Genomic DNA, 22,878 nt, shown 5'->3' on the forward strand with positions numbered 1-22,878 from the left:
TTTCCTTATTTTGAGGTCTGGGATGTCATTGTGATTTCTTTCTATCCAAAGATGACAGTACTTTAAGCAGCTGACATAGTTCAGTTTACTGTGCAGCCTTCTGTTTAACTGGCATAATTTCTAAAAATATTTTCAGTGCCACACTGTAAAAGGAGCAAGTAATGGTGGCTCCTGCTCTTTCCTTCACTGCTTATGTTAGGTAAAGGTACCATGGGCATTTCACTGCTCATCAAAAAACCTAGGCTTTTCTTCATTTGATTTAAAAGACTTCTACATTTTTCATACATCTCTTAGAATCCCTGTTGGAGTCTTGCAAATTATAATTTTACATGCAGAAGTGTTACTGCTTTAGAATCATAAATTTAACCTCATGCCTTCAAATATGCAGTTATTCATTTATATGACAGGTACTGCTATTCTTCAGGTATATGACATCATGCTTTCTGAACAGAATCCTCATTCTGAAGATAAATGGAATAAACCCCTAAATTTTAACTCTGAACTGTGCATTTTGGACTGTGGATGTATATAAGTGCACAAAGAGGTCACTTAAAATGAGCATTTTGTGGATCAAATTTATAAAGTAGATTAAGCAGGTGACTTTGAGGTATTTCCACCTTAACTGAGACAAACATACCAAAGAGAACCATTTCTATTCATCCAGTGAGTCTGACTCTGAAGATGATGAACCCAGGAGGTTCCATGTGGAAATAAAACCTGTCCAGCCAAATAACAGCTCTCAATACACTATGCCTTCCTTGGATGAATTAAAAGTATCCATAGGGAACATCACTCTTTCTCCAGCCATATCTGTAAGTCTTTTGTTCCTTGTATTTTTGATGTGTAGAAAAATGGTAAAGAAACTGTAGTGTAAACATATATTATAATGTTCAGAAATTTTTCTAGGTTCAGTAATCCTTTTTTTATTGTTCACTAGGTCATTTTTGGTACATTTCATATTCCAATATATATAGATTGCACTTTTATATTGCAATATAACATTAGGTACTTTTATCATATTTAAACTCTCCTTTGAGACTTTTGAGTGCTCAGTTCTTGTGTTTGTGCTTGTGCCATCATGACATTAAACTTCATCTTAGAGTTAGCTGATCATGTCTTTTAACATAATTTGAAAATTAGTTTTCAATAACATACAAGTCTTTTAAAACAGATCATATAATAAGGATACATGTAACATTTGCAGTGCAGCTTTATTGATTTATCCTGCCAGTTCATGGAATAATCCTTTATACCACCAAATGATAAATAATGTTAGGGTTTGCTAGTACAGCATTCAGATCAGAGTGAGACTGGTTCTGATTTTAAGCAAAATAGTGCACATAACATATTAAAATAATAATTTTTCTCTTTTTTCCCTCATCACATTTTGAAAGCAGAGGCACAGTCCTGTAAGTAGAGAATGGCTTTTTATTTGCATTTGTAGTTAAAACTAAGTAAGTGTAGTGTGTGAGGGGACTTGTTGGGAAAACATGAGGAATGTTTCATTTAATAGATATGTAGGCTGTTTAATTTTCTGTCCCAGACAGTAAAGAGATTTAAAAATACTGCTCACTTTGTCAGCTCTACAGTATTTATTCCTGCGTTTTCAAACTGGTATGGCAGATGCGCTCTGGTTGTGCTGTCCCGACTCATGTTCCGTGGTCTTCCACAAGGTCATTACGTGGTACTGAAAACAAAATATTTCATAGAAAAGTTGAGTGGAAATAAGAACTCTGGGACTGTTAAGTGGTTTATTTCACAGTAGAAGAACTTATTCCTATTTTTTTTTCCTGTTTCAGGCACAAATGAATCAAAATTCATCCAGTAAGTGTGAATGTTTTAGTCTGTTAGTTTTTTAATATAGAATGAAAACAAATCTTTTTTTTAATTGTTGGAGATATAAACTTCTTAAATATCTGTATTTTAAATTGAACAAAATGTTTCTCTTGTTAACTATTCCTTATCTATGTACTTGGCTGTTCCCTGTTGTGGGGACCTATCTGACAGTAATGAAGAACAAGTCCAGATGCTAAAGGGGTTGCCCTATAGGAAAAACTCCTGTGCAAGTTCCTGAAACTCTTCCACCTGTTCAAGTTTAGTATGCAAAACCAGCAAAACACACCATGTTTATGATGTAAAATACTGACATAGAGGAGAGAGCATTAGCTTCTGTTATTCAGGGTTGTGTTTTTGTTTTCTTTAGCCAATGCAAAACCAGTCCAGATTTGCTGAAGAACAGTGTTGATGTAAACTATATCATTCAAGGAGGAAGTTTTAAACACTTCCTTATGAAGTGCATTGGTCTATGCAGTCTTCTCATAGTTCAGGAATACCTAAACTTAAGTTATCAGAAATGATACATTTTCTTTTTTCCATTTTAAGAGTAATTTGTTTGAACTGCCAACATGAATATTAACAATCTTTTTATAATGAAAATGAAATTTATATTTTATATTTCACACTTTTAGTGATAATATGGTATCTTTTTCTTAGGTGAAGAGTTAACAAAATCAAAACTTTCTGCTCCAACTACTGAGTAAGTTCAAATTTAAAATTCTATCAAATGCAGGAGTTTGTTCTTATTTTTCTAAACACAGAAACCCATTGGAAATGACAGCTTAGTCCTATCTTAAGTTGTACATCTATTGTGTTATAACCCTAAGTGTATCAATGAATATGTCCATTCATTTGTTTATCCATTCTAATACATTTGATTTATTGTCGTCAATCTCAGTTGGTGTTTATAATTACATAGCTACACAATGTTTTTAAATAAGACAGACTCAGTTTCTATCCAAGAGTGTTCCATGGTACAGTGTTTAAGATTGCAAAACCCAAATTTACACTGATCTGCATACATTGCTTCTGCGTATATATGCTGAAATGAATTAATTTGAAGATGTAGGTCTCAAAAATTACAGTTATTTGACTGACATTATGGAATATGTCCATACACAAATTTTCACCAAAGTTTTGGCTAAGACAGTCTCCTTATGTGTAAACCAGATCTTTTACCTGCAAATTTTGACTAATTCTTTTCTTTTTAGATGCAAAGACTAATATAGCCTAATCTGTCAAATGTTTTTATCATATTATTGAGGGACTTTTTTCAAGAGTTATGTAGTGATAGGACTAGGAGGAGTGGCTTTAAACTGAAAGTGGTTTTCGATTAAATATATGGAGGAAATTCTTTACTGTGAAGTCTGGTGAGATGTGGAAACAGGTTGTTCAGAGAAGTTCTGGATGCCCTGTCTCTGGAAATATTCAAGGCCGGTATGGAAGGGGCTTTAAACAATCTGGAGTAGTGGATGTCAGCATGGTTGAAACAGAATTTTCAAAGATCCCTTTGAAGCCAAACTATTCCTTGATTTTTATAATTATTATATTATCAAATTACTACTGAAGTTTGTGATTTTTATGAATGCATAAATCTTTCATTTCTATTCCAATTTTAACTCTTAATATAGAAAGGGGAACAGTGACTTCCTGGCATGGGATCCACTCTTCAGCACTTCTCTTGAATCTTCCTCTTCAGCTTCTTTGGCATCCTCATCTTCCTCAGGTAAAATATTTTGTCGTAGATATGGTGTTTGTTGTATTTTTGGATGTTCTGGTGGGTTTTTTTTCAGTTATTGAAAGGGAGTGTGCTTTAATGCATAAATTATAGAATTTTATAAAGCAGTAAATGGTCTTACATGTATTATGTGACTGAGAAGGCAGCATATAAGGCTTTCAAGCTAGAGAGCAAGAAGGAGGAGCACTTTAGGAAAATTGTTTTGCTCCTGCCTTTTTTTACTGCCTTCTCATACTTGCTGAATAATTGCTCACCATATAGAATGTAATCCATTTTATTTCAGCTGGTAAGGCTGGGAAATTAAATGGAGGTTGTTGCAGCAACTAGGAGACAAGCTGAGCTTGCACGATGAATAGGGATGGGTTTCTTCTTTCCAGGAAAGTTGGGTGGGCTTTGTAGTACAAAGTCATTGCAGAGCTTTGCTGTGAGGAACTTGTTTCCTTGAGGAAGGCATGATTGTGTTAGGAGTTGTGAAGGCATAATCCTAGGAGAGATGGATAAAAATTATAGGACTGAGACATGAATTAAGCTGAGATCCTGAAAGCAGAGATATTGCAAGGAAAATAATGGCCTGTGGCAAATGGGAGGTGGAGGGAGAGAGCACATGTTGCTTGGGAATTTTGGGTTGCAGGATATTAGTGTTGGTAGGACACTGGCAAGCTTTCCTGAAACCTGGTCTCTGCAAAAAATAGTTTCATACTTCTTTTCAGTGTACCTGCTGTGTATCTTTACTCCAACATCTTAATTTTTTCTTAATGTAGACACTTTCCTCCTCCCACACACCTGAGAAAGGAAGTGTGTTCACTGATTTTTTTTTTAACTAAGTACTTGTATTCCAAAAAAAGTCCTCACTTCTTTGATCATTATGGCTTTCTAGTGGTTTTCTTCTGTGCATAATCATGCAGATTGAAGAACAATAAGAAAGATTACATGTATCAGTAGGAGAATTCTGAAAAACTGGTGTTATTTCTTGGCTTAAGTAATGTTCTTTTAGCAACAATCAACATTGCTTTGTAACACTTCAGATTTTAAGAACTTAGTCTTTCACAACAAATTGATGTTCCTTAAAGGTTACAGTTTTAATAAATCTGACTTACAGACTTTATTATAACTCTCTCATCCTGACTTACATAATCAGTCAGTAGTATTGGCAAGTGAGTCCACCATGTGTGTGGTAACACATTTAAGAATAAATTTTTGAGAGACATTGATTACTGGAGTACTCTGAAAAGAAATGGTGCTTTCTTAAAATACTCTGTTTTGATAACTTTGATCTCATGTTGGAGTCTGCAGAGAAAGGCAGGAGGATGCTGAACTTGCGCTGGTGGTTGTAACTGTATTCAGGTGTTTATTGCTGTGCCTGGATGAGAAATGAAAACAGGTTAGGAAGTTGTCATACAGTTCCTCCTGACAGCAGAACTGTGGAGAAAGTAATCTCTGGCTGATAAGTAAAGGCAGAGATCCATAATGTCCTCTGTAGCTGAATCTGGCAGGGAGTCATCTGCCCTAGTAATAACCATTAGGCTTATGCACAGAGCCCTGCAGTTCTTTGAAATTGTTGCAATAGAGAGTCTTGTGGGCATAAATCAAGTTTAGATACATCTGTGCCTCAGCAAACTTTATCTGATAAATAATTCTTTCAAGGACTGCTGTTCTAGAAGTTCACTAAAATATTTACATTTGTGAAATAATCTGTAGAATTAATTAGAAAGTAAGTGTTCCAAAGTACAACATTTCTAATACATTTGGGGTAAAAAAGAAAACTGGATCAATGTAAGTCATGTTGTTTAAATTGAGTTCTAATGCTTGCTAACTTGCAAGTAAGATTTTGAGGTTTTTTTTAAAATACTTATCAGATGGTATTTTCCTCAAAATCAATGTTTTGTCTTCAACTTGAAAGTTAGTAGTAAGCTGGTGATTAAAGTTTTTGAAAATCTCAATCCCAAACTAAAATTACATATATTAATTGTGTGGAATACAGTATACGTCCCTAACGGTTTAAACATTTGTTTAACTATTGTTTTATAACCATGTTAATCATTGAACAGTTAAATTACCTTGGTATTTATGCAGTGCAGAAGTAATCTTTGGTCATCCATGAATAATCCCACTTTATTACAAGTTTAAGCTAACTTTGTTATCTTGAACAAACACAGCAGACATTTTTTACCTAGTTCTTGATATTTAAAAAATGCTTCTATTAGTTATCTTCCTTATTTTCATCCATTTTTATTTTTAGATAGTTCTTAACATGTCCACATTGTTTTAAAATAGGATTTATAGTAGTATTTTAAAGCTTTGAATGATAGTAAAATATCTGCTTGAAGGGGAAAGGTGTGTTAAAACTCTTAATGTCTAGGTTGACTTAGAGAATGTATTTGTTTACAGCAAAAGAACCACTGTAGAGAAGACAACTGTACTTTTGATCTGAACTTTTAAATGTGTTTCTTTTAGGAGCAACTTCTGTTGCTCCTAGCTCTGTCAATCTGCAAGATGTTGAGAATTGACTAACCTTGCATTTTCTGCTTCTATCGTCATCTAGAGCAACAGGCAACAGCAAGTGCAGGGAATACTTGTGGAAAACTCCTTTTTTGAGCAGTCAGAAGATTATAGGATGAGAGAGGGGAAAAAAACTAAGGTGGATGATGCCTCATCCATTTGTTACTCACTAGACACAGATTGATAGAATAACTATCAGACTGAATCTTGTGGCTCTATTGTCTTCATTCATTCACCTGGAAGCCAAATTCATTGGACATTCCTATTACAAATATTAGGACTAAGAGGATCAAAGTTTTTGGTAGGAACAGGATAGGTTTGATTAAATAAAGAAGGAAATTAAAAGCAGAAAGCTGTGGAGAGTAACCAAAAATGGAGTAGGATACAAGAAAGAAAAGACAAAGATGAGAAAAAATTAAATCACAACAGGTAGGAAGTCAAAGGGATAAGGAAAGTTGTGAGAAATACAGCGGAGTGGAGACATACACAATAATTTTTTTAATATACTGAAAAATGGAAAGGGACATGGTTGGCAGTATGAATGAAATGCATATGATGTGTGACTGGCTTTTTCTTCTATTTGTGAGTTGTTACTTTAGTAGAGCAGTTATTTTTCATACTGGCTAGTAGTCCTTGTGCAGTGGATATTGAATACTTTTTTGAATATTGAAAATTTTATCTTTTCATTGTTGGTCCTAGTTTCAATTCTTCCCTTTTCCTTCAGCTACCCTAACAGAGCACAATAGGAGCTCCTCATCATCTACCACAGATTTGCCTGGGTGTAGAATATCTCAGTCTTTGCTTGGACACCAGACAGATTCTGGGTCTACAAGCCCATCCTCGCCAGGCTTTACCATTAGCACTTTGTGCAAATCTGGTGTTACAGCAGCGCCATCAGGGAGTACCAGTACTTTATCTTGTTTTTCACGGTCTCAGAGTCAGTGGATTTCCTTTGCTGATGAACTTCTTACAATTAGACACACAAGCACAGACAAGAAGGAGCCCCAAAGATTGCATTTTAAAACTGAAAATGCCTGCCTTGCCTCTTCTGCTTTGCTTGGAAATTCTTCCAACAGCTGTGCTTCTGAGGATCAAAGTGACCTTTTCAATAACTCTATATGCCATGAACAATTATTCATTGAAGAAACTGGCACTGCTACTGAAATATCTTCCGCATCATCTTCAGCACTACTGGACTATAGTTTAGTGTCTTCTTGTGCTCATACAAATAAGGGTATGCCAAGCATGCATTCTGTACTGCTCTTTGCTAATAACTGACTCCAAAAAGCAAGCTTTGGATTCATTTTTTCTTTTACTTATTATTGCTCAACTGATGTTAAAATTAACTCATCTTCTTACTTAGGATGCACTAAACTGCTTGTTAATACCAGTTGGGACAGTGAAGTAAATACAGCTTGAAATAAGAAGAAAATTCAAATTATTCATTTAAAGGCATTGCTTTTTCTAACTATGCAGTGTTGTTTTTCTAGAAATGAGAATGTTTTTTTGTGGGATGTCAGATAGCAATGAAATCTCAAAGATTATGTAATTTCATTTGCAAAAACAATTCTTTTTATGTACAAGCTTCCAAGAGTGGTTGGTATAAAATCACTTGAGAGCAATGAGAAAGCCCATGATGCTGTTTTTAGATGCACTTTTCAGGGTATCACATGGCACTGTTTTAAAAACACTTAGGATTTGTGGTAACTCTTTAAACATGGCACTTGTACAATAGGAACCTCTAGTAGAAAGGTCACTTCTAGATATTCTGCTCAAGTAAATAACTATTTGTGTTCAGTGTGATCTTCTAATATTTTCTTCACTTTGCTTTCTTTCAGCAAGGCCCACCACTCCTCTTTCTGTGGGCACCATTGTACCCCCTCCAAGGCCTGCTTCAAGACCAAAGCTGTCTACCGGGAAACTTAGTGGGATTAATGAAATAGTACGTATTGTTTTTTTATTTTTTTTTATTTGCCATTTTGACTTGATTTCAGATACACCATTCATTTTCTCTGTTACAGTAGAGTTACTTTCTAGCCAATGTTCAAGGAATCACGTAAGCAGGTTTTCAACATTGCCAAATAGGCGTGATAATAGTTTATGGTAACTATCTCATTATAACAAATAATTATTTATACAAGTACTAAGGTCCAAACCATAGTACCACGTTTTTGCATCAGCTGAATGTTTTTTATTGAGCAAATCAGTAATTTGATCATGAAAAACAAAACACTATTGAAGTTATTAACAAACCTCCCTTGATTTAGGGATATCACCAAAGCTCTGGGAAATGAGTGGGGTTTTTTTAAATTGTATGTTGACAGAAGTAGCCCTGTTGTGACTTCTCCCTGTGCTTGGTGCTGGTTTGTGGAGAAGGGAGGTGGTAGATCACAGCAGTTGCCCGTGAGAATAGTGAGAGGTTGCACTCTGTCTGCATGTACCTGCAATGCGGGTTCGCCTGCCGATAAGGAATGTGCTAAAGAATGCAAATAACCAAACAGCCATTCAGACTAGGCCATGCCTCATTTCCTCTGTAAATATTAGTATTCTGCAGGTTTCACTTGACTTCCTGACTTGGAAAAATATTCCTGTGGTAAAATCTTATTGTTTTTCAAAGTAGCAAGATATTTTCACCATATTCTGGTACAAACAAAATTGTCATCTTATGTTTTGACAAAACTGACAGACTATTTTCAAACTGTTTTGCTTTTCTGTAGGATCAGAACAGAGTTAATTTTGAAATTCTTTTCTCTTTCCAATACAGAATTCTAGTAATTGCTCTTAGCCCAAGGAATCTGTTCTTCATGTCATTTATCTGTTCTACTATAAAGTATGATCCTGAACAAAGCTACATTCATTTTATGCTGTTGCTTTTGAAATTTACTTTTATCTGGATACAAGTAGAAGGTTGTCAGTTGTCTTCATTATATGTTAACTCCTTTTACAATTCTCATAGTCTCTATTAAAGCCAAGAAGTGCAATAAAATGGGGGGAAAAAAAGTTATTGTGACATCCTGCTCTTAGAGGAAAAGAAACACCCAAGATTCACAAATGCTAGGGGTCAAAAGGTATGACTAAAGTCAGAGGGTCCACAAAACTCACAAAGCTTTATGATTAAATTTTTCACTTGACATGGAAATTGGTATGTTAGTCCCTGACCTACTATATATGCACATGACAGTGCATTCTGGATAAAGAGGTAAAAAGGAAGAAACAAAGGAACATATGAAATAAATAGGAAGAGAAAAGGAGAAAGAGAGTTCACCAATCCTGGTTCCAGTGTCAGTTCAGCTGATGGAGTATCCTGGAGGATAATCCATCACCTAGGCTTGTTGGGAGTACAGGTTTTCCCCACCCTGGAGCTAAGTTTCTTGTTTTCTATGCAAATTAGTCATCATGCACAGTTCATTCTTTCAGACCTTTCTGGAATTCAGTCAGAGGGCTTTGGGGTCCTGGGTCGTCTTGTTACCCACCCTCCCCCCCCCGACCCCAGTCTATACCCACTTCTCTGCCTCATTCCTACAATTGAGCTGTACCTGTTCTTGTGCTTATCTGCAGGAGCTAGAGCAAGATGTCACAGAAAAGTGCTGCCTACCACTGCATAGTGCCTTCTCCATTCAGATCTTGTTATTTTTCACTTTGTTTTTACCAAAAATCCTTGGTTATTATCAGCAGACATCATCCTTTAGTACCAGAAGTCCTTGGTTATTAACAATGATCTGTGGTCATTACCAGCAGGCCTTGTCTGTTAGTACCACCAATCTTGGTTATTACCAGCAGTCCTTGAACAGTATCAACAGCCCTTGGTCATTATCAACAGTTTGTCTATTATTACCAACAATCCTTGGTTGGTTCCACAGTCATGCAGCTATCAGTGTTTCAGACATACACATTAGCCCCTTATCTTCTGGGATTCTACAGTTATCCTGCAAAATGATGCTTCAGGGGTTTCAGTACTTTTCAGATAGGTTAACCCCAGTATGATCACTAGTTAAATACCTTAACAGTTAAGTGTATCCTAAAACCATCTAGAGATTTAGAGTGGAAGAGACTTCTAAGTTCTCGCCAACTTGCTCAAAAAAGGGTTGACTTCAAAATTGTATCAGGTTGCTCAGGACCATGCTGAGTTTTGAAAAATTCCAGAGTGGGAGATTTTACAATCTGCCAATCTGGCAGCCTGTCTCAGGATTTTACCAAAAGGTTGCAAGAAGGACTCTTTCCCAAAGTCTGGCTGGCATTTCTTCACTGTAGCTCTCGCATCTCTTAGAAGAGTCTGACTCTGACTTCTTTGTGTGCCCCTTTTTACCTAGTAGGAGCCAGCTAATAAATATATTCTTAGGCTTCTGTACTCTGTGCTGAAAAAAACCCTGGTCCTACTGCCTGTTCCTCTCTTGCTCCTGTACTCCAGTCAAAACTATTTTAGTTGCCCTCTGCTGCTCTCACTTCCAATTCATTAGTAGCTCTGCTTTAGCTCTCTAAATCTATGTTTTCCACACACACAGCTCTGTAGTTTTAGTTTCTGATACAGTGTTCTGTTATTATTATTGACAGGCAGTTGCATAATCCAATATATTAGACTTGACTACTCTGTCAAAAAAACCATATAATCTATGAAATAATGGGATGTACTCCAATGGAAAATGCAGGTTCTCTGTTTTACACTAAAAAACTAGGGTAGATAAAACATTAAAGAAACTATGTTGAGAAACATGAAATTGATTGGGGCATGAAATAAGAACGTTTCTATTTAAAATATTTTTTTCATCTCTTTGAACAGCTTTGTGTTATATTCTTGTGATCTCTTTTGTTCAGCCTAGGCCATTCAGCCCTCCATTGACCTCTAACTCAAGTCCACCTCCAGCAGCTCCTTTGGCACGTGCAGAGAGCATTTCTTCTATATCTTCTTCTGCTTCCATCAGTGCAGCAAACACACCTACAGTTGGTAAGTTTAATTAACCATTTTATTTTACTGGCGAAATTCAGCCACTAGGCTGCACCTGCTGCAAGAAACATTTGTTGGAGTTAGTTGTTTCATTAGTTGAAGTCCAGGTATTTCAAGCATTCTTTGCAATGTCTGCTTCTAAATGACACTGAGACACAGGAAAATAGATTAAATTAGATTAGGCCATAGATCCAGTTATGGAATGTTCTTTAGAGAAATATTATTCACAATTAACATTCCATGAATTCTTATTTGGCATGCTTGTATATCCATCAAGTACAACACATTATAATATATTTGTTCAGAAGATGTTATTGTATAGGTGCAGAAATACATAGGGATACTGAAAAATTTGAATGAATACAAATGTTCACAGAACTAAATTTTTTTTATGTTCTAATGCTTATTTTTCTGCAAGTTAGTTAAGAATATAAGCTAAGCAGTAAAAGCAAAACAAACAATTAAACAAGAAAGATTAAGATGGAAAGGAAATTAGTCTTCATGTGTTGCCACTAATTTCAGAAGTTTTTCTCTTGTTTTTAAAGGAAGGCACTTCAGTTTGATATTTGATTATAATAAATCACAAGAAGGCATTGGGGCTTTTTTTAGTTAGTTGGGGGTTTTTGTTAGTTTGGGAAGGGCAGCGCCTAAGACATTTTAACTTGTTTATTTAGCAGTATTGAACTATTTAGTTTCTGAACACAGTTACACCTTTAGTCGCAAGTTAAATCAAGTTGTCAAGTTATCATTCAGTTGTATGCAAATGTCACTGATGCCAAGGATTCCTCACTCAGGCTCAGCAGCTCTGAAGAGCATCAGTGCAGCATCTAGTAGGAATTCTGCAGTGGAGTCATTTCCACCCTGTGCAGAAGCAAAGCTACTAAGTTCTGCCCAACCTTAGCTCTTGCAGTTGTGTCCACCAGTTTCACAAATGCTGAGAAGCATCACAGAAACACAACTAATATTTTGGTTGCCAGAGTCTATCCAGGCTCACGTCCTCAAGTCTCAGCTTTGGTGTTGAGGAACCAAAAATTGGTGGCAAGAGCATCAGTATCCCCCAGCTCTGGGGAGATATGTATGTGTGTTGTTGGAAACAGTGGCAGAGTGAAGTCATGAGGTGAGGCAGGAGGTAAGGAGGTGTGTGCTGACAGTGGAAGCTTGATGTGGTTATTATTCTGGCCTAGGAAAAATAGATAAGGCCAGTTCCATCTGCAGCGACTGTATTAATTAAATACTCCTGGGAAAATGGGAAGGGCAGTACAAAAATCTGAAATACTTGGGGGATAAGGATATAGTTTGCAATACGTTCTCTATTCTTTTGACTTTTGCACAATGCAGTGTTCCCCTTACCCCATTTGTTCTGAGTAATGGAGATTTGACTTTGATTATTTTCTTCCAAGTGAACTTTAAGGCATACATAATTGAGTGCTGTTTTTATGCTTTTGCCTAAATTTAATTTGCAAAATATTTTTTTAATATTAGTTTTCAACATCTATTTTTGCTTGAAATATTTTGTTTTCTTGCAATGTTTTGTTTCATTTAAATGTAATAGACGATGATCTTTTGATTCGAAATCCTACTACAATTGAAAAGCTTTGTGAGACACCGCCAGGTATTGTACTCAAAGCACATTTATGTCTTAACTAATCATCCTAATATACTACATTTAATAAAATTGTATTTCTTTTGAAACAAGTTTCTCCAGATATTTCTGGTATCTGGCACATACAAGTTGCTTGACATCTCAAGTACATAACAAGTTGTATGTTGCTGAAATGACCAAAACTTGACATAACCACTTTTATATAATGTTATCTTCTGTCTATCCACTTCTCTGCTCCATAAACAAGCTGAAACTTGGCCTTGGTTCTTCAGTTGGTCATTACTACTTTCTTTCAAGTAAAGTGAATATATTTTTACATTGACAATCCTAATTCTCCTAACACATGTAAAGAGAATGTTTCTATACCTACATATAATACGAATCTTAGAAGACAGACATAATAAAGACAGTACTTTTTAAAATAAATTTTATTTTCATGACAGCTGTTTTGCCAGTATTAAAACTGTCTGGATCTTTGTTCCTAAACTGAACTAAAGCCATTTGATCAGCTTTATTCAGCTGTCCTTTTTATGACCAATGATGGAGTCTTTTGTTCTGCAGTTTTGGTTTGCACTTTGAAGGTGTCAATGCAACCTTTTTCATGGTTATGTTACTAGTTCTTGTGTCAGCACAGCTGAGGGGCTAATAGTGGTGATCAGGCTGGTAGCAGGGCATTTAAGCCAGGTTTGCTATCACTACCAAAGGTGATAGACCTGGAGCCTTGATCGGGGCTGCAGCCTGAGATGAAGTTAGGATACCTTTATGCATCTCCGTCTCTTCTGACTGAAACCTCACAACAGGTGTACAAAACCCTGAAGCTGAATGTTGCTGCACTGAATTGTACTCTCAGCAGCAAGGCAACAAAACTGTGACTTTCAGCATCAGGACAAGCAGTTATATTTGTTTCATATGATAGAATGACAGAATCATGAAGTATGGGAAAAGACTGCCAAGATCAAGTCCAGTCATTGAACGATCACTACCTTGTTAATAAGCAAAAGCACTAAGCACTCCAGTCATTTCTTGAACACCTTTAGGGATCATGGCTCCACCACCTCCCTGAGTCGCCTATGCTAAGTGAATAAATTCTCGCTTTTGTCTGTCCTGGATTTCCCCTGGCACAGCTTGAGGCCTTTTCCACTTTTCCTGTTGCTGATTGCCTGGAGAGGGACTGTCCCCTACCTTGCTACACCCTCTTTCAGGCAGTTGTAGAGAGTGATAAGGCCCCCCTTATCACTCCTTTTGTCCAGGTAAAATGTCCTGAGCTCCTTCAGCTGTTTCTCATATGACTTACTCTCCAGACACTTGCCTTGCTCCATTCCCCTTCTCTGGATGTGCTCCAGCACCAAAATGTCTTCCTTGAATTGAGGGGCCCAAAACTGGACACAGAACTCGAGGTGTGGCCTCACCAGTGCCAAGCGCAGTGGGACAACCCCTGCCCTGCTCCTGCTGGCCACACTGTTGCTGGTACAGGCCAGGATGCCATTGGCCTTCTTGCCCACCTGGGCACTGCTGGCTCATGTTCAGCTGCTGTCACCAGCACCCCCAGCTCCTTTTCCTGTGGGCAGCTTTGCAGCCACTCTGCCCCAGCCTGTGGCACTGCCTGGGACTGCTGTGACCCAAGGACAGGACCCAGCACTGGGCCTTATTGACTGTATAGTATATTTATTTTTCAGTTTATTGGTTTCTAGGAGAATGCATAGATTTTTGAGTCAAAGGGTGATAACAGTGGGAACAGAGCAAAGAAGAGAGAAGTGATCTCATTTGTGGTTCCCCAAATAGGTCTCAGTGGAATATATATACATACATATTTACTTTGGTGTTCCCTGGAAAAAAGTTAAAAGCATGTTATTTTTTCTAATAAATTTCTCTTTTCAGTCAAGCAAACAATATTTGTCTTTTACCAATAAGAATATTAAGAATATGTTTGCATTACTCCGCATAATTTTTGAAATACTGTTATAAAAATGTACATAGGGCCATTAAGTAAAAGATTTTAAAATAATTGATACACCTGTATACAAGGTAATCCTTTTGCTCTCCAGTTGTTTGTTGTTCCTTAGTAAATTGGCAGAAAAAGAAATTAAAACAGCTCAGCAACTGTAGTGATACATTCATTGAAGGTACACTTTAGTTTTAGTGAAGAATAATTTTGGAGTTCAGTATTTCACCAAACAGAATTCCAAGTAATTGACAACTCATTATTTTATCGGACATTTGCCTCTTGAAATAATGGTTTCTGGATTCCTGAGACTGTTGAGAATCATGGCTTTTTATTGGTAGTTTTCAGGGACAGAAAAAACTTTGGAATTTTGATCCTTGTATTGTCTGAAAGAATAAAGAAAAACTGCGTACTGAAAAAAAAAGAATAAATCAGTGGTTTTTAGCCAGAATCATAATAACTAGTTCTTTTAAGAATTTTTTATTTCCAACACTTTTTGACTAGATCTTTTGGATCTAAGGAGGCCTAAGTGTTGCACAAATGTTTTTATGGCACTGAGAAGCCTTCTGAACATTTTACTGCCTTATGTGAAAAATTGTAATGGAGAGATAAGTATGAGGTAGCAGAATTAAACCAGCTTCTGTCTTTCGCTGTCTTTCTTTCACTACTTCATTCACTTATCTCTTAATTTAAGGTCTAATATGAGATATTAGGTGCTCTGTGATGAGTAAGGTCCCAACTTTCTTTTTATTTCTGAAGAGCTCAGAAAGCACAGCCACGTAAAGTAAATAGGTTTAATTTGCCATGGGCAATATTATACAGAAGCATTTTGTCTCTGCTTTGTGGTATGAAAGAGAAATTTTTCAATTTGCTTATGAAAATATAAAGACAGTACCTCCTTTGTGATAGGTAATACTATGTGATACAGACCATTTCTTCATGGGACAAAAATCATAAGATGCTCTCTACTGCTTCACTAAGAAAAAAAGAAGAAACTTTCAGTATTGTCTTTCGTATTCCATACACATGTAGAAAATTTGTGAAAAATGAAATCCCATGACAACCTGTTTCATCAACTGTATATGTGCATTTCAAAAAGCCTTCACATGAGGTCTTGGTTGATATAGCTCTGTATTGGAATTGTGTTGTGTTGGCACAAGCAACAAATGAAGACTTCTCCAACAATTTCTGAGAGGGAATTGCAATGTTTGTTAGCTGAAAATGTTAAAAGAATGTTAAACAGTTCACTTATGTGGGGTAATATTGATGAATTTCAGTTCATTTTTACTGTAAGAGAATTCTTTGTATTTCTGTGACCATTTTTTCATGCATTTTTCCATACAAAGAAGCATACAGTAGGGATTTTTTTTAAAGCATTCTAGTCAATTTGCTTTGGATCTGTTGACTTCACCCCCACCAGTAGCTATTTTTATGCAGTGTTCCTCTGTCTCATGTATTTCCTTCTGTCTGTTTACATAATGTTGTACCAATAGTCATACCTATGTTCTTCTGCTGCTGAGCAGCATTTTAGTGGTAGTATTGTACTGTACTATGCTTATCTATTTTCTACACACTTTACAGTAATACCTCAGTTGAGACTGTGATGGTGTAAACTCTTGTGAAAATTACCGATGAAGTCAACCATTCTGAAATCTACTAAGCTTTTTGAAAATTAAATCTATACACTGTATGTATTCTAGGTGTTTCACGTGGTCCCAGCCCTGTCAGCCTTGGAAACCAGGACACCTTGCCTGTTGCAGTAGCTCTTACTGAATCTGTTAACGCCTACTTTAAAGGAGCAGATCCCACAAAGTTAGTTAAATAGTGAATTGTGTTGAATGTATTGAGTTACAATGTGAAAAGACAATGGGTCTACTTTTCATGTCGGGGGAGGGGAATGAGTATGCAGTAGAAGGGGAATTCAATGGGCTTTTTTCCCTGGGTATGAATGGGGCTTATTGCTCTGTAATGGCCTGCATCCTGCCAGGCGTTCATATATACCTGCTTTACAAAAAAAATGTTCAGTGACAGTACTGAGAATGACAAGGATTTTTATCATCCTTTTTTGGGTAGGTGTTACATGTAATTTTGTGCAGTGGAAATCACTTTGTTCCATGTGACATCCATTGCTATGCTACTTAGGCCTTGCCTAGGCAGAGCCATTGCCATGTTTTCAAAGCTTGAAAAATATCCAAGACTACTGTATGCTTAAGCAGTTAAAATTTTTTATTTCTTATCTCATCTTACTTCCAAGCTGAAAGTGGCAGTACATAGTCACATTGCCCTCATTTAAAATTGATTTTCTGTTTTAAATTCGGTTCATAAGGTCACAAAATTACAGTGGTTGCTTTAAAATTAGGCAGTTAATGAGTTGCAATGAAGCTGATTTTTTATTCTCTTCTAGATGTATTGTGAAGATTACTGGTGATATGACAATATCATTCCCAAGTGGGATTATTAAAGTATTCACCAGCAACCCATCTCCTGCTGTGCTCTGCTTCAGGGTGAAAAACACAACCAAACTAGAGCAGATTCTTCCAAATGCTCAACTTGTATACAGGTTTTGTATTTTTTTAACATAATTGTAAGCTACATAATTTGTAGAATTGTTGTGTATGTAAACCAAAATTCTTTGCAGTCTGGTTGATTGAATTACATATAATTTAATTTTCTGAATTAATCTTAGTTCTCTCCACTGCCACTATTAAAAATGTCAATGATTATTGGACTTAAAATTTTTGCGGAGTATAACAGGAGCCATAAAAAATAATTTGTAAATGTGTCTGTGTTTTCGTATGCATTTTATAATTAATTTCTTTACACAGTAGTAATAATGATAAAACTAAATGATGAAATAGTAGGCTTAAATGGAAAACAAGTAGTAGGAGATTCATGTAATCTCATTTGCCATCTACTACTGTTTTTTGAATCCGAATCATTACACCAATCAGATTCTTTACATAACTATCCCTCAGATGTGTAGCAGCATGCTTGCAAGAATTTGTAGGAAAAAAAAATTGCTGATTGAGTAGGATACTTGTTGAAATTGCACTTGGAGATATTGTTTCTTAAAAAAATAGAAAAGCTGGAAATTTTTTAGCAGAAATCCATTTAAGTTGAGCAGTTTCTATTTCATTTATTGGAGAAATTATTTGAACACTAAGCTAATTTTTTTAATGCTGTATTTTTTTAATTGCTGAAATAATAAATCAAGCCATATGCACGTATTCTTTTGTATTTAATTTCATTTTGTTAGTTCATACTTAATGTAATGAATAATTAATAAAAAATTAAGTTTAGTCACTGTTTGACATGACAGTTTATAACTGAAATGTTAGCAGAGATGTAACTGACAAAGTGAATTATACTGAAAAAGCCTATTTTGCAGAAAAAGTTTAAATGTCTGGTATTCTTGAATGATTAGTGTAATATTTCACCCCTAATTAGTGATCTTTCTTTGTAGTGATCAGTCACAAAGTGACTCCAGTACTAAAGACTTTTGGATGAACATGCAAGCTATAACTGTCTACCTCAAGAAATTATCTGAGCAGAATCCATCAGCATCCTATTACAACGTGGATGTTTTAAAGTATCAGGTAAACACTTCTGTCCTTTTGAAAATTTTTAAGGAATTCCAGCAGATATTGCTCAGAATATATATATTGTATTTTTAAAAATTTTATTGATATATATAGTGTGTATATATATATATAAAACTATATATATATATATGTGTATATGTGTATATATATATATGTATGTATGTGTGTGTGTGTGTTTATATATATATATTACATAATTACTCATATATATAAAATATATATACTCATAAATTAAAAGGATTTTCTTTGTCTGCCAGCATGGAGGTGAACTGTCATCCCTCATCTCTACTTACGATGCGTAGACTCTGCCCAGGCTTAGCACATTCCTGCTATGCTTCATGTCATTCCCTAAGATACAGGGCTTGTTTCAGCTTGCTAATGCTTCAGGTCAATCCTACAAGCAAGCTTCAAACACTGCTTTTTTTGACATTTGTCAGCAAAGTCAAATTCTCCTTTAAGAGATTTTATGGGAACTTCTTGTCATTTGTACTCGTACTGTCTTTGATTTTACAATTGCTTAAGTTTTGGATGCTGTCATTGATTAATTTCAATGCATGGCTCTGGTTTGCAGTTTAAAGAGAATAGGTTTAGGTTAGATATTAAGAAAAAATTCTGTACTTAAAGGGTGGTGAGTCACTGGCACAAGTTGCCCAGAGAAGTTCTGTATTCCCCATCTATCCCTGACAGTGTTCAAGACCAGACTGGGTAGGGCTATGAGCAACCTTGTTGAGTGAAAGTTGTCTGTTCCTATTATGAGTGTGGGTTGGAACTGTATGATCTTTAAGGAGGGACCTCCCAACCCAAACCATTCTGTGATTCTTTCTGAGAATGTATGACATTCTGATTTCTCACAATGAGAAACAGAACAGTAGTCAGAATGGATTTACGGAGTGCAAGTCAGGCTTGACCAAGCTGACAAACTACTGTGGTGACATGACTGCCCCTCTGGAGGACAGAGAAGTAGATATTGTCTGTTCAGACTTCAGGGTGCCTTTCCACACCATCTACCACAGAATCCGTATAGAGAAGCTGGTGAAGAACACACTGGATGAGCAGACACTGAGGTGAACTGACCCCCCGGGGAAATAATGATTTTACAGTTTAATAGCTTCATAAATGATCTGAATGATGGGATGGAATATATGAATCCTTGGCAAGTTTGCTGATGATACCAAATGGGGATGGCCCTCGGGATAAACCAGAGGATTATTTTGCCCTCCTAAAGGGGCTCAACAGGCTGTGGAAATGGGCTGAGAGGAACCTCATGAAGTTCAACAAGAAGCACACTGGAGGAAGCCAAGTGGGCATTATCTTGGCAGAAAAGGACCTGAGGGTCCTGTGGGTTACTATGTTGAGCATAAGCGAAACAATTTGCTGCTCATGCTGCAAAGGCACATATGGTCTCCTGGATGGTCTCCTGAGCTGCATTAGGCAAGGTATTGCTAGCAAATGAAGGGAGGGGATCCTTCCACTTAATACTGGTAACACCACGCCTGGGGTGCTGTGTTCAGTTCTGAGTTCATTACTATCGAGACTGGATAGCGTTCAGCAAAGGGCCACAAAGATGATGGTGGGATTGGAGTATCTGTCCCATGAAGAAAACCTAGGAGTGTTGGGACCCCTGAGCCTGGAAAAGGGAAAATTCAGGAAAATCTCATCAATGAGTATAAACACCTGAGAGAGGGCACAGACAGGACAGAGTCAAGCTGTTTTCACTGTTGCCCAGTATCAGAATCACAGGCCATGGACACATGCTGAATCACAGGAAATTCCCTCTGAACAGCCAGAACCGCTATTTTTCTTGTGACAGTGGCTGAGCACAGGTTCCCTAGGGGGTGGTGGAGCCTCCATTCTTGGAAATGTTCAGAAGTTGTCTGGAGCTTAGGCAGCCTGCTAGAAGTGGCCCTGCATGAGCTGGAGGGCTGAACCAGACAGCCTCCAGGAGTTCTGTGTCAACTTCAGCTGTTTGGTGCATCAGTGAGATGATGTTCTGTCTGTTAATAAAAAGCCTTCATGAATAGTCACGACATACTCGCCTTAAAGGGAGAACAGAGATTTTCTAGGCCTGCCTTGAATGTCTGAACATCTGAGACAACTATCTGCACAACAAAAAACTCCTGAAAATTACCTGTCAGTCCAGCTATTCATACCTGTATTTTCCACATCTGCCTAGTGTGGTTTAAAATCCTGGCATACTGAACCTGCAAAAAGCATGGCACACAAATTTCTTGAGAAATGGGGGAGGCAAAAAACATTTAGTTTGCTGAATTGAATACTGTGTATTCTTGTAAAAATGAGGCATTGGCACGTGGAAGCCCAGACAGATAAAAAAGGTTTTTTAGGGGCTGACAAAAAAGGCAAGAGTATGCACTAGGACACAGGAGGTTCCTCAGATTGAGAAGGTGGTTAAGATGCATCAGCACAGTAGAATGAGCTCAGCTACAGAAGCAGCATTCAGACCTCCTGCAGCAGGAAAATAATGCTTTGAAGAGGTTAGAACTATTCTGCTGGCTGCCTGCCCCTCAATGACAGGTATTGTTCTCTGGCGCTGGCTTGTTGGGCAGCTGAATTGGCACAGCACACAACTGCTAAGGATGAAGTCATTTTGCTGCAAGCATGCATCTTGCAAACAGCAGAACACAACAAAAACAAACCTTACAAAAAGTTATAAAAGAGCAGGAAGGAGCCTCCTAGGCCAGAGAGAGTTCAAACTTTTTCTTCGAGTATTTTAATTTAAAATTAAAATAACAGGAATTCCTTTAGGCAACAGTCTTCCAAATTCTGTTATTAAGAGGTCAATTGTTCTCTTGATATTTTGTCAGCACTGAGACTTATCTTGATTACCATCATCCCTTAATTCTGCCCAAAAGGTGGATATCTTAATTGTTTTCAATTGTTTATTCTTTTACAGGTATCTTCAAATGGCATACAGTCCACTCCCTTGAATCTTGCAACTTACTGGAAATGTGATGCTAGCACTACTGATGTGAGAGTGGATTATAAATACAATCCAGAGTCTATGAATGTGCCTAGTATTCTGTCTAATGTCCAGGTTGTGGTACCAGTAGATGGAGGAGTAATAAACATGCAGTCACTTCCACCTGCAAAATGGTAATATTAATTCTTTTCAGTATTTTTTCAGATACATTTCAGTGCATTCTTTAGTGTCATAGCCTGAAAATTTTCACAGGAAGAAATAGCAAAATTGGAGTGTAGTATCAGATGTCTAGATATTTTGAGGTCTAAAACAGAGATCATGTGCCTCCAATTCACACAAATTGAAACAGTCAGTGAGTACCCATCCCAACTGCGTAATAATACAAGCCTCTATGAATTTTCCAATGTTGCTTTCTTTTCTCTGATAGAATAGACAATTTTAATGCAGTAATTTGAAATGGTTAAAAAGCCATTTTCTCTCTCTGTGTAACAATGAATTCTTATAAGGGGATTATATAGAAAAAGTAGCAGAAAGTAGGTTTTTAAAAATTTCCAGATTGTTCTAACATAAAAATTAACTTCTAATGTTAATAGCTTAAAATAAAAAAACATGAGTAACTGAGGAGCTCTCCATAAGCCCAGTAGCATTATCTCTCAATTTAAGTGTCATGCAGATTATTAGACTAGCAGCTACCTGACACCACCTTCTGAGCCTGCATTTACAGCAGCAGTTCAAAGTGTGACATAGTAAGAAGGAAATTATGTTACAAGTTTGTGGAAACAAGCAGAGGGTAGTGAGACTAGACAGAGTAGTACAGCCCTGGAGTAAATGTGAGTGAATTCAACGTTGTGCCTGTGCAGCATGTACATACATGTCCAGCTGTAACATAAATCCTGGACTGTTCCATTATTCCCAAAATGGTCTTTTTAATGTGAAGAGGGCAAAGAACACCAAATTGAAGGAAATTAGGCTTTATTAACATTATTTCTTACAGATCAGTTTACCTTACAAAGCAAGGTTTAAAAGAAAAATAAACATGATGAACTTATTGGGTAGTTTCTGATGTTTCTGGAGGCAATACTGTTACAGGTGTTTAATGTACAATGTAGTAACAGAGTATAGTTCTAAGTGAAAAAAATTCCTTATAGGATTGAATCCTTCTTGACTTGGTATTTTAAGGAAACAGTACTTTTAACTAAATTGTAAGGTGTTTTGAACAAGAACATGTTTAGTATCCTGTCTGAACGACACTACTACATTACTACACTGTGGTGAAGCTAGTCTCCCTGCCTAGGCTTCTTCCACAAACCCTCTGTAATGAAGCCAGAGTGAAAGCAGGAACACCCATCCAGAACATGCAGTGTTAGCTGGGAAGGCTTAGGGACAGTTGCATTAGTGAATTCAGGTAGCCTACCTGATGATGAATTACTGAATTCAGGTGAATTCAGTAATTCATCAGGTAGGCAACTTTCAAGACCCAGAATTTTGAGCCTGGCAAGCTGACCAAAGGAAAAAAAAAATCAGTTTTGTCCCAGGAAGGTATAGTATTTGTGATATACTACCTGTTCCATCTAGTGGATTGGGTGGAGGGGTTTTGGTCTTTTTTTAGGAAAAAAGGCCTCTATAGCTTGACTTCCTGTGAGTAAATGCTACCATATGTGCTACTTATATGAGCATTTCAGTCCTGCTACATCAGTCGCAAGAGCAATTCAAACCTATCAGCACTTCATGCTGCTTGCAGCTTTTAGCTGTTGACTTTCCTCTAATGTAACTGCTAG

The 22,878-nt window shown here is 36.8% G+C and overlaps 1 protein-coding gene across 3 annotated transcripts in view; it reads left to right on the plus strand.

Moving 5' to 3' along the window:
• FCHO2 (FCH and mu domain containing endocytic adaptor 2) overlaps positions 1-22,878 on the plus strand; it is an 83,281-nt gene that overhangs the window by 54,646 nt on the left and 5,757 nt on the right. Inside the window, exons 13-23 of one of the 3 annotated variants that reach the window (XM_050986492.1) lie at positions 634-812; positions 1,395-1,409; positions 1,800-1,824; positions 2,494-2,536; positions 3,468-3,562; positions 7,912-8,015; positions 10,886-11,015; positions 16,261-16,372; positions 16,965-17,120; positions 18,024-18,156; positions 21,074-21,273. In XM_050986492.1, the coding sequence (XP_050842449.1) occupies positions 634-812; positions 1,395-1,409; positions 1,800-1,824; positions 2,494-2,536; positions 3,468-3,562; positions 7,912-8,015; positions 10,886-11,015; positions 16,261-16,372; positions 16,965-17,120; positions 18,024-18,156; positions 21,074-21,273 (1,192 nt within the window). The remainder of the gene's footprint in view (positions 1-633; positions 813-1,394; positions 1,410-1,799; positions 1,825-2,493; positions 2,537-3,467; positions 3,563-7,911; positions 8,016-10,885; positions 11,016-16,260; positions 16,373-16,964; positions 17,121-18,023; positions 18,157-21,073; positions 21,274-22,878) is intronic. The other 2 variants (XM_050986493.1, XM_050986494.1) reach the window with 2 other exon arrangements.

This window comes from Serinus canaria, chromosome Z, assembly GCF_022539315.1.
Source record: "Serinus canaria isolate serCan28SL12 chromosome Z, serCan2020, whole genome shotgun sequence".
NCBI lineage: Eukaryota > Metazoa > Chordata > Aves > Passeriformes > Fringillidae > Serinus > Serinus canaria.